Source organism: Centrocercus urophasianus, unplaced genomic scaffold (genome assembly GCF_019232065.1).
Source record: "Centrocercus urophasianus isolate 14NV4802_14NV808 unplaced genomic scaffold, USGS_Curo_1.0 seq_16, whole genome shotgun sequence".
Classification (NCBI taxonomy): Eukaryota; Metazoa; Chordata; class Aves; order Galliformes; family Phasianidae; genus Centrocercus; species Centrocercus urophasianus.
Window position 1 is genome coordinate 6,093,938 of NW_024884711.1, and position 18,345 is coordinate 6,112,282.

General features: G+C 48.0%; 2 protein-coding genes across 2 annotated transcripts; one reads left to right on the forward strand and one right to left on the reverse strand.

Moving 5' to 3' along the window:
- The first annotated feature begins 66 nt into the window (after window positions 1-66).
- Window positions 67-4,281, forward strand: SNRPD1 (small nuclear ribonucleoprotein D1 polypeptide). Its single transcript, XM_042817268.1, has 4 exons — window positions 67-157; window positions 728-804; window positions 2,392-2,583; window positions 4,104-4,281. Exons 1-4 carry the CDS (start codon window positions 144-146, stop codon window positions 4,178-4,180), a joined length of 360 nt encoding a protein of 119 aa, XP_042673202.1. The 5' UTR covers window positions 67-143; the 3' UTR covers window positions 4,181-4,281.
- SLC6A20 (solute carrier family 6 member 20) lies at window positions 2,063-15,309 on the reverse strand. The gene is made up of 11 exons (XM_042817266.1): window positions 15,162-15,309; window positions 12,248-12,388; window positions 11,597-11,688; window positions 10,916-11,143; window positions 10,364-10,474; window positions 9,686-9,927; window positions 9,281-9,443; window positions 8,484-8,688; window positions 6,670-6,829; window positions 6,170-6,335; window positions 2,063-5,515 (listed from the first exon to the last, which is right to left on the reverse strand). Exons 1-11 carry the CDS (start codon window positions 15,280-15,282, stop codon window positions 5,366-5,368), a joined length of 1,779 nt encoding a protein of 592 aa, XP_042673200.1. The 5' UTR covers window positions 15,283-15,309; the 3' UTR covers window positions 2,063-5,365.
- Window positions 15,310-18,345: the final 3,036 nt, after the last annotated feature.

The following is an 18,345-nucleotide window of genomic DNA, read 5'->3' on the forward strand; positions in this document are numbered from 1 at the left end:
GCTGGGGCGCGGTCTGCTCGTCGGAGGCCCCGTTCTTCTCCGCCCGCGCTCGCGGCGCTCCCGCCGAGGGCTCTCCGCGCCCCTAGGGGCGGCCGCCGCTGCCCGCCGAAGGCCCCGCGGCCCCGCGCCTTGCCGCCGGCGCTATGAAGCTCGTCAGGTGAGCGGATGGAGGCGGATCGCGGAGAGAGGCGGCGGGGAGCCCGCGCGCGCAGCCCGCCCTTTCCCCACCCTCGGGCCGCCCGGCCTAGCGGGGCCTCGGTGCCCCTGTGGGCTCTGCGGCGGGCGGCCGGGCCTGCAGAGCGGGGTGCCCGGGAAACCCCTCCGTGTGGCTGGGGGCGGAGCCGGGTAGAAGCGCCTTCACGCGGTACCGACTTCTAAAATGGCTTCTCCTTAGCGCGGCTCTGAGCCCGTGGAGTCACGTAGTATCCCGAGTTGGAAGGGATGCACGAGGGATGCACAACTCTCAACTTTCAGGGCGCCCGAAACCCAAACCCTGTGTCTGAAGGCCCAGCACTGCCTGAGCCCGGTGCCGCCTTCCTAGCCCCTGGCAGTAGGCGCCGTCTGAGGCTTTGGCTTTGCCGATGAGCTCCTTCAGTGGAATTGACGGCAGTTGGGAACGTTTGCCTTAGAGTGCAGCCTTCGGTGCAAATCAGTTCTCTGTAGCAGCATGTGGTTGGATAGGGGTAAGGCTTAGTGTGATGATGAACACCCTATGCTTAATTCCTAGGTTTCTGATGAAGCTGAGTCACGAGACTGTGACCATTGAGCTGAAGAACGGGACACAGGTGCATGGCACCATCACAGGTATGGTGTGCCAGCAGCCCCACAGACTGACCAGAGCTGTGTGGGGTAAAGGAGACCAGTGCTGGTGCTGCTGGTGTAAGCGTGGTAACCTGAAATTACGGCAACAGCATGCAGGCACTGGTGAGGCAGCGTTAGTGCTGTATCAAAGGGCAGTGGGCATACAGCCTACGTGTTTGTAAGATGTTTCAGTACATCTTGGGGCTGGAACTTGAAGGTCCCTTCAGATAATAGTAAATGATGAATGTGGCTATGGCTTTGAGATGAGCAAGATTTTAAATCTGAAAGCTTGAAAGTTGGTTTTGAGGAGGATGTTTTTACTCTACTTAAGGTATGGAAACACACATTTCTACGTGCACACATCGGTTTCATTAAATTGGCTTCAGAATGTGTAGTTAAAGAGATCCAGGTCTCCTGCTGTAGCCTAAGGCCTGTCCTGCAAGCAGGTCTGTGTGTGTCTGCATAGGGAAGTGCTCCTATGCAGATCTGCACAGTGAGGGTACTCCTCCCTGAGCTGAAGGCTTTGAGAAAAGCCTTTTTAGCTGATTAGTTGCTTGTCATGCACAGGAAAGTGTGCAGATGTTGTTGTTTGCTTTAGTAAGATTAGAGGCTGATAGCGTTCCAAGAATACTCATTTTAGAGTTGCTCAAAAGACATCAAGATGTGCAGTACTCAGTAAAGCAAAGCCTGTGATGTATGATGACTGTGCTTGGTCTTGTTGCTGGTCTCTAACTTTAAAAAAATACCCAAAAACCACCTAATAATAAAGATTTCTTAAAAATAGCATAACATGACAGAGTTGTATTGCAGGGGATTGCTTAGGTGCTCTCATTGGCCAGCAGCAATCTACTGAGATGTGGTAGGGTTAAAAGCGTGTCATTTTGCAGCCAGATCCATCAGCTTTGTTAGAACCTGTCTCTGATGGCAGCTGTCTGTGTGTCTCCTACCCTGGTGTTCTGGCTGCCTTTGTTGTTGAGCAAAGTCTCTCTCATGCTGTGCTAAGAACCTCTACAACCTTACAGTGTCATCTGTGGCTCTAAAATGACAGTCATCCCTGTACATGGGTGCACAAAGCATGTTTGCAGCCGCAGTGCCACCTGCAGTTGGTGCTTCTCATGCTGATATTAGGTGTAATTGATCAGAAAATAGTGGTTGATCTTAACAAGGAAATGCAGTGTTTTTTTTCCTACTCAAAAGGTTGTTTTCCTTCTTTTTAAAGGAGTAAAAAAGACAATTGTTATGCTTTTGTAATAAGTGGCAGTTTATTTGTTGTCCAGAGGAATCATTCTAAGCGTGCACAGTGTTGCTGTGACTAAGACCTAGGAACAGATCCCTACAGCTGGTAGCAAGTGGCTCTTCCATTGGAAATATATCAGTGAAGTGTTGAGGGCAGCAGCTGATAAATCAGCATAACTTAACAGAGAAAAAAAGATGTTGTTTCTTCTTCCAGTTAGAGGATTAATTAACGAATGGCACAGATCCAGAAGTGCATGTTAGCAAAGTCTTGAAGCGTGTGCACAGTTTATAATAGCCAGAGAGGAGTCATCCAGTGTGTTTTCACTCTCTGAAACCAGACTTCTGCCATTTCAGGAGTGGATGTCAGTATGAATACTCATCTCAAGGCTGTGAAAATGACACTGAAGAACAGGGAGCCTGTACAGCTGGAGACGCTGAGCATTCGGGGGAATAACATCCGATACTTCATTCTGCCAGACAGTTTGCCCCTGGACACCTTGCTCGTGGATGTTGAACCAAAAGTCAAGTCCAAGAAAAGAGAAGCAGGTCAGTGCATGATTTCCCAATCTCTGCTTGTTTTGTCTTGTCTTTGTTTTCGTGTTCTCAGTCTGAAGGCATATGATTGGAATATCTTAATTTCTGTACTGCTTTCATCTCTGAGGGTTTGTACTGAACTCACTCACTCTGTCTTGCCTGCCTTCTTTGTGTCTGTAGTTTCCTTTCATGAGAAGTTATTTATATGGCTTCTCATGCATCTGTTTCAACATGTAAATGTCTTCAAGTGCAAGTAAATCTTAACCTATCACGTTCTCAGAGGTAACACCAATGAGATGTACAGTTCCTGTTTTCAAAATGTCTGCTCAGCTTCCCTGGTTCTGTGGGTAACTTCATATTTAGCCTAATAAGAAAGTATAGAATAGCCTCAGGAGTGGTGCTGAACTGAAATCCCATGTGGAAGTGGATACAAATAATCTGCTGGAGAACTGAGTTGGAGGGGCTTCAGAATGCAGAAGGAGCTGAGGCTATGTTCCTTCTTTTCCTTAGAAGCCTAACCAAGTAGGGAATGCTTCTGTTTTTATTCTACGCCGCTAACAATATCCAGTAAACTCCAGGAAGTTTGTATGTGTCCTCAGGCAGTAAAAGTTTTGCCCAACAGTGTTAATCAGTGTATCTTTCAAGAAATAAGTTAAAGGTAATTGTGCTCTGAAGTAACTGCTTGCGGTTTCTCCTGTAATTTATGCCTAAGTATATGGACCTGCAGTCTTTGATGCTTCAAAAATGCACCATAATTAATCTTCTTACATTAATAAAATGGAATAAGGAGCCCGTGGGTGTGTATATCATAGGCTAAAATGACGTTACCATCATCTGGACCGTAGAACCTCCAGCATTTCCTTCAGGCTGAATCATTCTGTGGTTCTGTCTTCCTTCTGTGTGTCACGACATGGCAGCACTGAGAAGCAGTGGGCTGGGAATCATGTCTGAAACTGGCACAGGCATTTCTGGAAACAGAATGGGCTGTCTGGTGCTGGGTCCCTTTAGAAATGCTGCCTTTTAGTCTGCTGCAACCTGGGAGAAGGGGCTTGGAAATCTTAGAGCATGTTTTTCTTAAACATTGTACTTAATGAAATGGTGTGAGCTGTGGCAAAAAAAAAAAAAAGAAAGAAGAAAAAACACCTTTCTAGGGAGATGGGTAATAACTAAAATACTCTGTGCAGCAAAATGTTGCAATTTCTTTTTCTGATTCCTGAAGAACAAGGTTTTATCAAGCAGAGAAGAGAAATTGTCAGACTTCCCACAGTATTTGGAAGCAGTGATGTTTCAGCTCCTTGTTGTCTGCAGCCAAGTCAGAGACGGACAGTAGCCCGTGGCAGCTGGGCACTGGAACTCCTAACACAAAAGATGACAGTGCTGTCTTAAGACATTCTGGGAATTAACAGGTTTAATATCTTACTTACTGCTTCCATGTGATGTTAGGTTGTTCGTGCTTGCAGCAGAATGTTCTGATATAAATTAAAGTATTCCAAGGTCTCACTTGCTTCGTCTTTTCTGTTTCATTTGCTCAGTTGCTGGAAGAGGCCGTGGCCGAGGCCGCGGAAGAGGCCGGGGCCGCGGAAGAGGAAGAGGAGGCCCAAGACGATAACTTCTCACATGCAACATGTTACCAAATGCTGGGCGACTTTGGATTTTTTTTTGTACAGGTCTTGTTTATGGTATCCATTTTTAATAAACTGAAAAGTGAAACGGGTGTCTTTCCTTTGTTAGTTCAGTATGGGAAGGAGGCATGCATTTCTAGAGGCTGCTGCAGACTAAGCGTGTCCTGTCGGTGTTGATTATGACTTTCAAGATTTCATCCATCCCTGAAGGCTGTGAAATGACCTCCTGCTCTTTGCCCCGTAGAGATAGACTTGTGTTGATGCACTCTGAAAACGTTTGAAACAAAATCCCTCTTTTATAAGGCACTTGCCATCTTCTAGTGGTTACGTAATCAAGGCACTGCATTTAGAACCTGTGTCCTGTGAGCGTGTTTCTTGTGTTCTTCATTGACCTCTTTGCAAGTTCATAGATAAAATTTTACTGATTTCTGCTACACGATGCTTAAAATTTAAGCATGGTACTTCCATAGAACATTAACACGAGCAAATGAAACAGTTCTGTGGAACTGCTGGACTGTTGCATCTCATGATTAAAATTAAAGTACACTTGGATATGACCTTTGTTAAAGCTAGTTGTATGGCATACTGGGTGTTGGTTGGCTTATAGGGCAGCTTGTTAATTACAGGCACTTTGTTCAGTGCATCCCTAGCAAAATGTACAGCACAGGGCAGAACTGCGCACTGGAATTGGAAGTTTACTTCTTCTGGAGACAACATCTTCTGCAGCTTGGATATAAACTGCGTTGCTGAACATGGACATAATACACGTGGTGAAGTGTTGGCTTTCTGAAGTGGTAGGGATGTGTGCCTGTGCTTCAGTGCCGGATCGTGCCTGCTTGGTTGCTCCTGTTTCCAGATAGGCAGTGCTACAGCAGAGAGGGGAAGAATCGCCTAAGAGGTGGCATTGGTTAATTCGTGCTAGCTAGAGCGTTTGTGAGCTGCTGTTTTGCTTCTCCCCCTCTTACAGAGGCCATATTAAAGCTTCATCTTGTTACAGGAGAGCTTGTTTTCTGAATCACTGAGGGACCTCCCAAGAGCACTTTTTGGTAAATATGGCACCAAGATACCCCAATCTCTAAGTAGCTGCTACAAGTAATGGTTGCTGCTGGCTTCCAGAAGTGCCCAGTCACTGGTGGTGCGGGTGAGGTCTTTCCCAATCCAGTTCTCTGTGTTCATGCAACAGTGGAGACTCTTTCCCTCTTCAGTCTCTTCCTTACGAAAGTTAGGAGTGCCCCCAGGGGTATGCACATGGTGGATGAGGCCACCAACAGCCCTATCACTGCCAGGGCGTAGCTGGGGTAGTCCCTTGTCACCAGCTGCCCCTACAAGAGAGAGAAGCAGCGTTGGGTCTGGTTTGCTACATCCCAAATCAGTCTGGCCATGTGTTTATTTAAATGGGCCAGCAGAGAAGCAAAGGCACTGCTGCCTGAGGTGGAACTGCTCATGAGTATCCTCAGCACTCTCTTTGTCCTACCTCACAGCCTTAAAACTGATAACGAGAACAGAGCTGCTGTAGCTGTTATGTGTGATTTTTGGCTTTGATTTGCTTCTCTTAATGAGGTGGCTCCATGTGGACATGTGCCTTCGTTCTGCTCCTGGGCCTGTGGGCTCACGCTGACACTCGGTCAGCAGGGCAGGCCCTCTGCAGACTCCAAAAGTTCCTGATTTGTTTCTGCATGCTAGGAACATTTCCACAGAAGGTTATGAGCCAATTGCTTACCCAGTAGTCATTCCTATGGAATAAATACGCAGCTAAGCATTCTTAAAATATGTTTTGGCCATGAAGAAAAATGTTTATGCCAATCTCGAAAGCTTTTAGCTTGTGAAAGCCAGCAGCAGCTTTGTTCAGTTAAACTATCTTTTTTTTATTATTATTATTATATTTAATGTGTATTTTTTAAGTTGATATTCTGGTCTTGATGGAATTAATGGAAGTGTTTTTGTTTGTTTGTTTTAAAACAAAGCAATTGTGTTACCTGTGTGCTATCCCACGCTTGGTACTGAAGGGTTCCTGTGAGGATATAGTCCGTGAGGTAAAATATAAACAGGCTTATAATGAGCAAAGGGCTAGCAAAAGCCCACATTGTTTTCCAGTACCAGTTTAGCTTGCGTCCAATCATCGTTTGAAGATCTTTCTCAAATCTGTGTTTAAAAACAGAAACAAAAACACAACACATTCCTGCGTAGTTCAATCCACACCCTCATCCGTGTCACTTCAGAAGCACCTACAGAAGAAAATGCGAGCAGAGGGAGTGGAGAGCATACTTGGCCAGGAGGGGTAATGAGCAAAGAACTGTTGCCTGAAAAACTGCTTCATGCGGATTAGAGAGTGAGGTTGGAATGAAGGGGCCCCATCACCTTGCTGGGCGCAGAACCCAGCAGAAAAAAAGCAGCCCCAGGTGGTGTTTCTGGTGCTGGCCTGCAGCCATTCCACCTGGCTCAGGCTATGAGAAAAAAGGAGGTGTTGAGCTGTTACCTTCTTAGCCCGTAGATGTAGCACACAGCAATGGTTTCTACCAGCACGATGAGCAGCAGCGAGAGGGTGGCTGCATAGTCATTGAAGATGTCAAACCAGTAGTTCCCAGCCTCCATGGTGAATATGAGGCCGATGATGCAGTTGATGAAACACACAAAACCTGCATGGATAAAACAGAGACCCTGCCCTCGTACCTGGAAATCAAATTGCGTGAGGGGGTATTTATCATGGGTGTGCCTGCTGCTGCAGGGGCTGGAGAAAGCCTGAATGATTTCCTATATATATCAGGCCTGTATTTCAGTACTTAGCAACATGGCAGCACACAAGGCATGAACACCATCCCTGGAGGTGTTTAAGATGAGGTTGCATGAGGCCCTGGGCAGCCTGGTCTAGTATCAGAGCTGGAGGTTGGTGGCCCTGCCTGTGACAGGGGGGCTGGAACTAGATCCTTGATGTCTCTTCCAACCCAAGCCGTTCTGTGGTTCTTTGCTCTTGATACAGATCTCAAAGTGCCACGGGTTGCAAAAGAGAGGCAAGTTTTTGCCCTCTGACAAAGGTATGGCCCATGTGCGTGTTTGTAAATGCCCTGCTGTATCCTTTATTTGCCAATCTACTGCACAGTTGCAGCACACCCTCACCACTAAGTGAGAAAAACTGGGTGCTAGTCATGGCCTTGGCAAGCCCCTTGTTCCTGCTGGGCTCTTCAGCTGTGAGCTACTGCAGCTCCTGGGCATGGTGTCTATTACTGAGCTATTTGCACTCATCCCTCTTCTCTGCCTGATGAAAACATGGATTTTAAATGCTTCCCCCCGCACTCTTTTGTCTGTGTGGAGCACTCTGAATTCTGGTTGACAGTTAACAGTGGTAAAACAGTTCTTAAATGTGATGCTTGATTGGGAGCATCTACTGCTTTTGACCACTGTTTCACATCTAGGGATGCTGGTGACGTATGCAAAACTGCTGAGCCACTTGCTACACATCTCCTGGCCTTCCTCCTGGCCCTTTGAGCAATGCAATCATGCAGTATGTGTGGGACAGCCAGCGAACCAGGCCTAGCCAACATGGGTTCACAAGAGGCAGGTCTTGCCTGACACCAGCCTCATCTCCTTCTATGACTGGATGACCATTGATTGAGGAAGAGCTGTGGATGTAATTTACCTAAATTTTAGTACAGGCTGTAACTGTCCTCAGCATTCTCCTGCAGAAGCTGGCAGCCCAGCTGGATGCTGGTGAGTGGAGTTAAATCCAGCTGGTGACACAATGAGCGGTGTTCTCCAGTGGTCAGTACTGGGGCTGGACTGATTTAATATCTTTATTGATTATCTGGATGAGGGGATTGAGTGCATCCTTAGTAAGTTTGCAGATGACACCAAGTTGGGAGGAAGTGTTGGTCTCTCTGAGGGTAGAAAGGCCCTATAGAGGGGTCTGGACAGAATGGATCAATAGGCTGAAGCCAAATGCATGAGCTTCAGCAAGACCAAGTGCTTGGTCCTGCACTCGGATTCCAGTTGGATATTAGGAAAAGTCTCTTCAGAGAGCAGTGAGCAGTGGCACAGGCTGCCCAGGGAGCTGGTTGTCACATCCCTGGAGGTGTTCAAGAACCGTGTGGATGTGGCACTGAGGGACATGGTTAATGGGCATGGAGATGATGGGTTGACAGTTGGACTTGATGATCTTAGAGGTCTATTCCAACCTTAACAATTCTGTGATTCCGCTCCTTTCTCTTCTCGAGGACAGAGAGATGCTGAGGGACACCATGCTATGCATGCCTGCTCTCCCTGTGTGGCCAAGGGTACCGCACTGCAGGCACTTACCAGAGATCACTTCCTTAGAGAAGCGTGAGGTGATGGCCTTGCTGTCAGTCAGGGGCGTAAGGATGGCAGCGATGTTGCCCAGCATGCTGCCAATGCCCAGCATTAGCAGCATGGCAAAGTAGAGCACAGAGTACAGCTGAGACACCTCCATGTTTTTGATGGCTTCTGAGTAGACAATGAATGCCAGCCCAGTTCCTTGGACAGCCTGCCAACAGGAAGGAGACAGTGAGTGAGTTGGGGGCTTGGCTACCTATAAGCTTATGGTAAGGAATAATTTCACTGGGGAGGGAAGTCAAATTCCTTGTAGTGCCTTTCAATTTGACACTCCAGGGATGCAGAATGTGCCAAGCAAGGGGGGACTGAAGCCCAGACAAAATGCAAAGCAGCCCCTTTGGAAAGCTGAATGGAGGAAAAGGACCAGGAACTGTTAATGGACAGCTGGCTGCACATGAGCCAGCAGTGTACCTCAAAAAAGAGGTCTCTCAGGGGAGACCTGATCACTCTCTACAGCTGCCTGAAAGGAGGCTGTGGTGAGGTGGGGATTGGCCTCTTCTCCCAGGTAACAGCAATAGGATGAGAGGGAATGGCCTCAAGTTGCACCAAGGGAGGCTCAGGTTGGATATTACAAAACATTTCTTCTAAGGGAGGTGGTGCAGTCACTGTCCCTGGAGGTCTTCAAGAACCATGGGGATGTGGCATTGAGGGATGTGGTCAGTGGACATGGTGGGGGTGGGTTGGTGGTTGTGCTAGGTGGTCTGAGAGGTCTTTTTCAGCCTTAATTATTCTGTGATTCTTACCGTGTCTAACTCAGCTTCTAAGCTGCAGTTTTTCAGCTGGGGCGACAACTGGGCATACTCCTGTGGGTGGGCAGCCATGAGGTAGTCCTTCATCTCACTAAGGTTGTCTGCTGTCAAGGAGCCTTCCTCCAGATCGAAAGTATTCATCAGCAGCAGGATCACCCTGTGGTGGATGGCATAGATTTAGTGCCCATTGCAGATGGAGATGGAGCTGCCAGGGCCAAGTGAGGGAAGGAGGTTGGGGAGTGCTGCCTGGGGACAGCCCAGTCCAAACAGCATCATCACCTTTACTAGAGCAGTCCTAGATCTGGTGCTGCATGCTGTTGTTTGTTCACCTTTATTTTATTTAATTTGCAAGGAATAGCTTCTGGTGGCAAAGAAGTAAACAAAATACCCAGCTCTTACTTGTTTATGCAGCTTTCGTAGTTAAATGTCGCCTTGAAGCCATAGATGGAGAAAGTCACGATGCTGGCAAATATGGACGTGGTGCTGTTGATGAGGGAGACGATGATGGCGTGCCGCTCACAGTTGTTGCTTGGGTCATTGTAGCTGGCAAAGGCAATGAGGCTGCCAAAGCCCAGACCCAGTGAGAAGAAGATCTGTGTGGCGGCGCTGATCCACGTTTTGGGGTTCGACAGCTGCTCCAGCTGCAAAACCAGACAGGAGGATGGGGCTGTGAGGCTGCACACTGTACCGCCCCTTGGAGACTGCAGGGACGGGGACCGGGACAGCGACCTTGATGAGGTTACGCCCACACCCAGGAGTGAAGGGAACTGGCTTGGGTCCCTTTGCACACCCCTTTTAACTCAGGGCCGCAGTTCTAGCAGGTTTACTGCACAGTTTGGAAGCAGTACACTGCAAGTGGCGTTAGAGGGCATCCTTCTCTGCAGGAAAGCAAAGAGGAGTGGGCGATGTGGTAGGGAAGCCACTAGCAGCTCACTGCTGGGGACTTTGAGACATCTCACCAGGGCTACCAATGGAAAAACTCTGTGAAGAAGAAAGGCAGCATTGCCACCTTTTGAAAACCTACACATTCAGTCGCCAGTAACATTTAGCTAAAAGTTCAGTGCTGTTTTTCCATACCTTTGGAGTAAACATGTATATCAACCCGTTGACAGCTCCGTGAAGTGTCAGTCCTCTGATGAGGTATATGATGAGAACACAGTATGGCAAGGAGGCTGTGACATAGACGACCTATGGGAAGGAAGGGGAACATCTCAGTAGTGCACATGAAGATCTGCTACTATTATTGTATTTGTTATCTGTACTGCTCTCTTTCTTGCACTGAGGCACCCCTTCCATTGTTATGCATTGTCAGTACATCTTTGCTATTTTATTGGGGTCATTTTTGCCCACAAACCCAGCTGCAGCAAGTTTCAGAGGTTACTCTTAGTTAGCAGTCTCTTGGGCTTCTGTGCTTTTCTAATGCGATTTGTGGATTACAGCACTCAGCCCTGTTCTTAGTGAAGGCTCTTAGGACATTTCTTTCCTCCCCCTCCTCCTAACTTTTGCTGCAGATAAAAAGAAAGCAAAAGGACCAAGTAGACCTCTTTTTCTCTTTTTCTCTTGCAAATCCTGAGGAATAGGTGTCTCCTGCCACCATCAGTACCACCAGGGGTCGTGCCTGCCCCTTACCTTGCCTGTGGACGCGGTGCCACGGAGGATGCAGAGGTAGACCACCAGCCAGGCCAGTGTCAGGCACAGTGCTTGCTCCCACTGCAGGTTCCCGCTGGTCTCAAGTGAGGGGGAGATGTTCAGGGTCTGCCGGTACCAGAAGTACTGGGTGGAAGATGTCTTCTCGCACTCCTCCTCGTACCCCGTGCGGTTGCCGTTCAAGGGGCAGGTGGCCCATGGCAGTGGGTCCTGGAATGGAGAGAGGACAGCAGTGGAAACAGAAGTTAGGGAAGTTTTTCCCTTGGGGGTGCCTGTCCCCATGTTGTACCACCTGGCCCTGTGCTGACACCATCCCTTGGTAGCGAGGCCTCACTCTCCAAGGGCTGAACCTCTCCTCTGGAGATGGCCCTCTCTTTCCCAGCGAGGACTGAGCCCCTCTGATCATCTTACCTGAAGGAAACCCCATCTCCAAGGATGACTTTCTCCCCAGGGACCGTCCCTCTCCCCCGTGACCAACCTCTCTGACCATCTCTGCTGGAGCCAAGCATATCTCCTAGCTCTGAGCTTCTCCCAGAGGACTGAACTCCTGCCCTGGAGCACATGACGTGGACTATCCCAGAGCCGAGCAATGTCCATCCAGTACCAGTGCAAAGCCCTTGGGGTCCTCCATGGGGCTAAGCCATACCACCAGCACCCACTTACCTGGAAGGAGTGGAAGAGGTACCAGAAAGCCCAGGCATTAATCACGTTGTAGTACATGGAGAGGAAGAAGGAGACGACCACACTGGCAACGCCTGCAGGTGGGAGAGAGTGTGTGGTCAGTGGCGAAGCCCAGAAGCCAGTCATGGCAAGATGGCCGCCTCCTGTCAGGGCTGGCCTGAACTGAGCTCTACGCTTCAGTCACTCTGGAGAGTGAACAATCAATTTACAGTTACAACAAAACATGCATGTAAGCAAGCTCACTTGGGCCATGGGGGTGATATAATGTCTTAATAAAGTTGGAAGATCTGAGCTCTGATAAACACAAAGCTGTAGTGAGGAAGCCAAAGCTCCATCCTGCTGCTCTGTGGGGCTGATGCTCAGCATGGGCAGCATGGGGCTGAGTTTGGCTCTGATCTTCGGGCTGCCACCATTCTGGCAGCCTGCCCCAGGGCAGCGGGGCTCAGGCCTCTGTGCCCAAGCAAGGTTCAGCACCAGCGCTAGGAAAGGGAGGAGGAAAATGCCCCCAGCCTGCTGGAAACCCATCTCCTGTCTGCTTTCATCTATGAAGGACAAATTATCTGTGTTCCTTACATACTTTAAAAAAAAAAAAAAAAAAAAAAAAAAAAAAAAAGATGGAAATAGAGGACATACCAACCCCACAGAGGTAGGGGCTTATTATTTTCCAGGCTCCGATGCTCCCCTTGCGCATGCGCTGCCCCACCGCCAGCTCCAGGTAGAGCAGCGGCATCCCCTCCACGATCAGCATGATGACGTATGGGATCAAAAAGCCACCTGCAAGGGAAAACAGGTGGTGTCCAGCATACCACCAGCCTGTAAATACCACACTGCCCTCTCAGCAGCCAAGTTGCCCCAGCGGTGGTAGCTGGCTGGCTCCTGTCCCAGCACCTCATTTGTTCAGGAGCACGACACAGCCTGAGGGACATCTCTTGGGGTTTCAGCAGGTGTCCTGGCCAGGACCAGGAATTTTCCATGGGCATTTGGCAGGGCTGGGATTTCTGTTGTGCAACTGTGGGTCATCAACGGTTGGAGCAACGTGCAGAGCTGTTAACAGGTAACAACATGCCACGCTGACCTCTGAATGTGCTAAGACAAATGAAGGCAAGCAGAAGAGAGCTCTACATGCAGCATTCTGTGATAGGGAGCAAAGCAACAGCAATAACCACATAGAATGGAAATTTTAAGTAATGTATTGAAGCCTGGCAGGAAGGAGGGAAGAAGGTGAGGGGCAGGATGCCCATCAGCTTGAATTTCTGGTGGGAAGACAAAATCCTTCCCCTTCACTTCAAGAAAGAGCTGCTGACTGAGTCAAACCCTGGATTTCTTCCTGAAGCCTTTCCTGGTTCTCTTTTTACAGCGTGCCAAAAAATTTACGTAAATATCTCTTATGTAGGATTTAATCTGTGGCATTAACATTCTTCACGATGGGCTTGGTGCAGTGGCACAGAAGAATGGGCTCCGGCAGTGGCCGAGGCAAAGGACTGGAAGTAAACACTGAGCAATAATCCGGTTTATTCTCGGAATTAATGTCCTACCGCCCAGCTCTGTCTTTGCTAACAAGGCCTTTGTTAGCCTGTTAGGTAACTTCCTATGCCACAAGGGAGGCAATCGATCTGTTGGGCCGGACAGGGCAGGCCGTGCTCCCTGCAAAGAGGAGGCCAAGGGGCAGCTGCCAGCATCCCTGGGTGCCTGGCATACCCAGCGCTTGAATTCCTGCAGCACTGCTTTGTTTGGTGTGAGTCTTGTGGCCCCCTGGAAGGGCACTCAATGCTTCTAAGAGGGCAGTGAAAGTAATTAGGAGAAGCAAAGCCCGCTGTCAGGAGTTTTGGACAAACAATAAGGAAAACTGCTGCTCCCCTGGAAAATTTAATCAGGAGGATAGAACTAGTGGAGAAACTGCTCTTAGAAAAACATGCTTTTCAGAAAACACTTGATTTTATTTACTCTTTTTCTATGGTTGATCAGTGTTCCAGTTTGGGTTACATGTCAGAGAGTTTTCGCCATCTACTATACTATTGACATAAGGACAAACCACAGAACCTCCTCGTCAGTGTTTGAGTTCTGCCGTCCGTCAGGGTGTCTGCCAAGATGAGCTGTTGGAGCACTCATCACGCGCAGTTTAATTGCATACAGGCACCTGAGTGTTGTGCCAGAACTCAGTGTTGGACATGAAGCCTTTACTTTCCAAAAGCCTTGATAAGTATTCCCAGAATCCAGCCCTTCCATCACTTCTGATCTCAGAAATCACAGAATCATAGAATAGCCTGGGTTGAAAAGGACCACAATGATCATCCAGTTTCAACCCCCCTGCTGTGTGCAGGGTCGCCAGCCAATGGTTAAGAAAGCTTCAGACACAGCAGCATTTTGCTTCTGCTGTAGTTTTGTCCATTGCATTATCTGAGTTTTTCTGACCCAATCCCTCATGGCAGCTCTGAAATCCCACCACCTCTGCATTTAAAAGCAAGCCATGAGTCAACGTTCATTGCACAAAATTAATAAGAAGAACTGAAACACCTGTGTGTTTCTTTCCTGAAAGGAACAAGTCAGAAGCAGACCAGCAGTAAAGCAGATACTGATCATGTTGCTTAATGCATGTACAAGATGGGTCCATTGCTCTGGATCCAGGCAATGGATACAGCTTGGGAAATAATATAAAACTGGGATGGTTTATGAAAACAGACAGTTTCTGCACAGGTAATTCTTCAGTAAATGCCAGTAAACCAGAGGTAGTTATACACTAAAAGAGATTGTTAGTGGTGTTTTTCAGTTAACGAATTAACTGACTTTCAATTTCTAAGGAACAACATCCATGGCTGCTATACGATTTGGATATCATCTTTCTCCTGTTTGGACCTGGGAGAGGGATGGACTTTCAAGGATGGTGATTTGGCATTTTTGAGCCCATTTATTCCCTATTTTCAAAGTTTGCTGTGAGGCACTAGCACAGGAGCTCCTGCTGATTGAGGATTTTCATCCAAATTCAAGGCAGCTTTGCAGACAACTTATCACTTCCCGGAGTAAGGTTTGTATAAAGGACAACAAATTAATAACAGCTCCTTGATGAGTTACAGCGGATCCTTCAATCAACTCAGTGTGAACATCTTCCCACCTCTTACTTGATCCAGCTACTTCTCAGAGAAATTGTGAGGATCTGAGCTCATTTCTGGTGCCTTCAGAGTGGCTCAAGGGGGCAGGAAAGCAATACATAAACATCCTACGGACCTACAGTTCTCACTGTGCTTTTACAAAACATGGGGCTTCCCACTGTTCCACTGTACTTCTGAGAAGTGAGTGCTGTGTGGGAGCAGCGGTCAGGTGAACATCTTATGCTAAAGAACACATAAAACAAAGCAGACAAAGTCTGAGCCAGCTGTATGTTGTGCCCTTCTTGCACAGCACAAGGAACTTTCCTCCTGAAACACGCAGAAGAAAAGCCTGACCTCCTGCTCTGCTCCGGACCCTGGTGGGGTCAGCAAGGACAAAACGCCTCTGGAGCTCATCATCACACTTCCAGAGGCAGAAAGTGAGAAATGCAAACTGCACTTACCTCCACCGTACATCTGACACAAATATGGGAACCTCCAGACATTCCCCAGCCCCACGGCATAAGAGATGCAGGCGAAAACAAACTGCAAGGGGTGGTCCCACAGCGGCCGGGCCTTCTCCATGTCCTGCAGGTGGGCAGCCGTCCTGTTGCTGCTGCCGGCCCACAGGTGCTCTGCCAGCCATGCGCCGCCTCCACACCAGCCTGGCTGTGAGGGGAGGGCAAGGCAGAGGCATGCTTGCCAATTCCTATCAAGCTTTTTAATTACTAATCTTATTAACAGGCACATACTGAAGTAGGAATGCTGGTAAATAGATTATAGACACACACACAGCGCTATAAAATTGATACTTGGGGTGAATAGATGCCTGGGCTTTGACAGGCATTTCTGGGAAGGAGGCGAGCCCAGGGATTTTCATTGCTCACGTGCTGACTTGACAGTGGAAGGGAGCAACGGTTGGGCTGCAGCTTGGTTTGGGACAGTGAAAAAGGCTTCTCCATATGGCTGCCCTCTCTGGGTGTGATGTCTGTGTGCCCGGATCCACATGGGGAAGATGTTTCTGCACCATCAGGGCTGGTTGCAGTGGTTGTCAGAGTTGGCTGTTACTTAAAAGTGCCCGTTGTCCTCAGGAGGTCATTGGGCATCTGGAAGCAGCCCCAGATGTGTCCTTATCACCCAGGCAGGTCTCCAGCTTTTAGTCCAGCACTCGGTTGAGCCACAGCCCAGGCTCTTCTCCCTTCACGCCCAAACCCCTCTGCTGCAGATGAATGTTTCCAAGGGGCTGTTAATTTAAAGCAGTTTTTTAAGCAGGCAGAGAGAGGTCACTGGGAAAACGTGGCCCACTGTGGAGGCAGAAGGCCCGAGGAGGTCTCTGGACTGCCAGAAGGTGCACTGAAGTGCCAGGCCTGGAGGTGAACCCTGTGTGCTTGGGCTTCTGCCAAGGTACACTTTGAGCTCAAGCACTGCAGCAAAGGAAGCAACTAGCAGCATCTCCAGCAATAAAAATGGGCTGAACAAGTCCAAGGACTCAGCTTCCTTCTTCAGATGTCTAAAAATGTGTCTCCTTTCAGGGCAGGACTGGGCCCCTTTTAGATCCATTTTACAAGTAACACCCTCTTGGCTGCTGTCAGCCAACCACAAAAGGTGACCGTGAGAGATTTATGCATCTCACATGAATGAAAACAGTTTGCACGGTGTGTTTGAGTGCTGTTGGAAGTGGAGGTGGTCACTGGGTTAGCGTCTGGCTTTGCCAGGCCTTTCCACAGTACAGTTTGAGGGAGCTGATGCTTCTTGTGCAACATCCCTGACGTGCCTGCCTTGCCTGCAGAAGTGCAAGGCGATGACCCACCCCGGAAATACATTACATGGTAACTCCAAATTCTGCTGAAAGGAAAAATCTGGGGAAAAATTGGGGCTGAAAGCCACTAAACTGAAGGACACACTGAGAAGCTCCAGATACAGTTAACTATCTCACACCATGCAAACTACTGTAAGTGATTGAAAACCAAAATGTCCCTCGCTGCCTGCGGTGTTTATTACAAATGATTCTTATAAATAACTTAGAGCATTTAATAACTAACTCACAGGAAGGGGAGCCTTAAAAATAGCACATTGCTAGCACTTGGGATGCTTTTGTGTGAATAGATTACTGCTACTGATGAGGACAATCAAGTTAAACATTTCTTTGGCTCTGCCCCTCCTCCCCATTACATTTCAAACTAGTTGACATGAAAGGCTGTGCAGGCAAAGAGGTGTGGTGCCCTTGGCACAGCTCAGGCCAGATCAGAAAGTTCAGATGCAACAAGATGTATCATTACTTCTCTCCTGAATGCCAGTATTATAAACAGAGCTCAATATCTTGCTGTAGGACTTTCCACATGCACCTCAGATAACCCAGATGCTATTTCTTATGCAATCAAAATGTTATCTTCTCTGCATTTCCTTTCTTTGGGTTGGGTGAGGTCTCTTGCTTTATCTGGAGGGACAGAGGTCTCTAATAGATACACAAGAATTTTTTATTATTTAATTGCTGACGTTTGTCAAAAGAACGATTAACAATGTCCCCTGTATCTAACAGATTCAAGAGTTTGGAGTCTGGAGGAGAGGTGAGAAAGGATAGGGGTTCATCTGCAGAGCAGTGCAGGGACTAGTGGGACAACATGAAAACTGCCCCATGTAAACCAAATCACAAACTGATAAACAGAGAAGAGAACCCCACTTCTCATACAGTAAAATCAACCTTACTTGGTAAAGGTACCAACCACGGGCTTGCACCTGTTAATGCCAGTACAGTAAGAAGTACTTCTCCCAGCTCCTTAAAATGCAGACCAGAAGGGAGCCTGGTGTCCTAGTCATAGGCTCCTAGTCATAGGAAACCATGATTCTAGACTGGGAGAGAAGATTTATTTCATTATATTGCAGAAAGAGACAAATCAGGGAAGGAGTAAAAAGAAGCAGCTAAAGAAGTCTGATATAGAACAGTTCCTAGATAATTCTACTACCTGCTGGTCTGCTTTTTATTAAACTACACTCAACATTTAGGACAATATCCCATAGATTTGAAAAAACTATCTCTTGTGGTGGGCTTTCCTTTGTCAGCAGGATGTGGGAGAGGGCCATGCCTGCCGTTCAGTACCTGCCCTTCCTGGAGGCACTCCATTCTGAGTGGAGTACACTGCCTGCTGCGTGTTAGAGGACTACCATGAAGAAGCACCAGAGGAGTCTCTACAGACAGGGTCTGGTACCAGATTTGGAAATTGATGGCCCTGTCTGTGGCAAGGTGTTAAACTTTGTGAACCTTGGGGTTCCTTCCAACCCAAGCCATTCTATAGCCTATCAAGCATGTACACAGCTAAGCTGGCAGCAGCTCCCACGTGTGGTAGCACATGCTCCAGTGTCTTTCTGCTTGGATATACTGTTCACAGTGACTACTCTAAGCTCCATGTTTCTTTTGGAGAGAGAAAGCATCCTGCTGGATTTCTAGATCTTTGAGAACCTGTATGCCACAATAACCGTGGGTTGGTTGTCTTTTGTGTAGTCAGAGATTACAGTTATTCCCCAAGCAGAGATTAGGATGGCAGGATTGCAATTACTCCTCCAGCTCATCACTGCGTCTCTGCAGCACATCCCAAAAGCAAGGTATGTGGGAAATGTACAACTTGCAGCTGTTCTGACACCAGCCTGTTA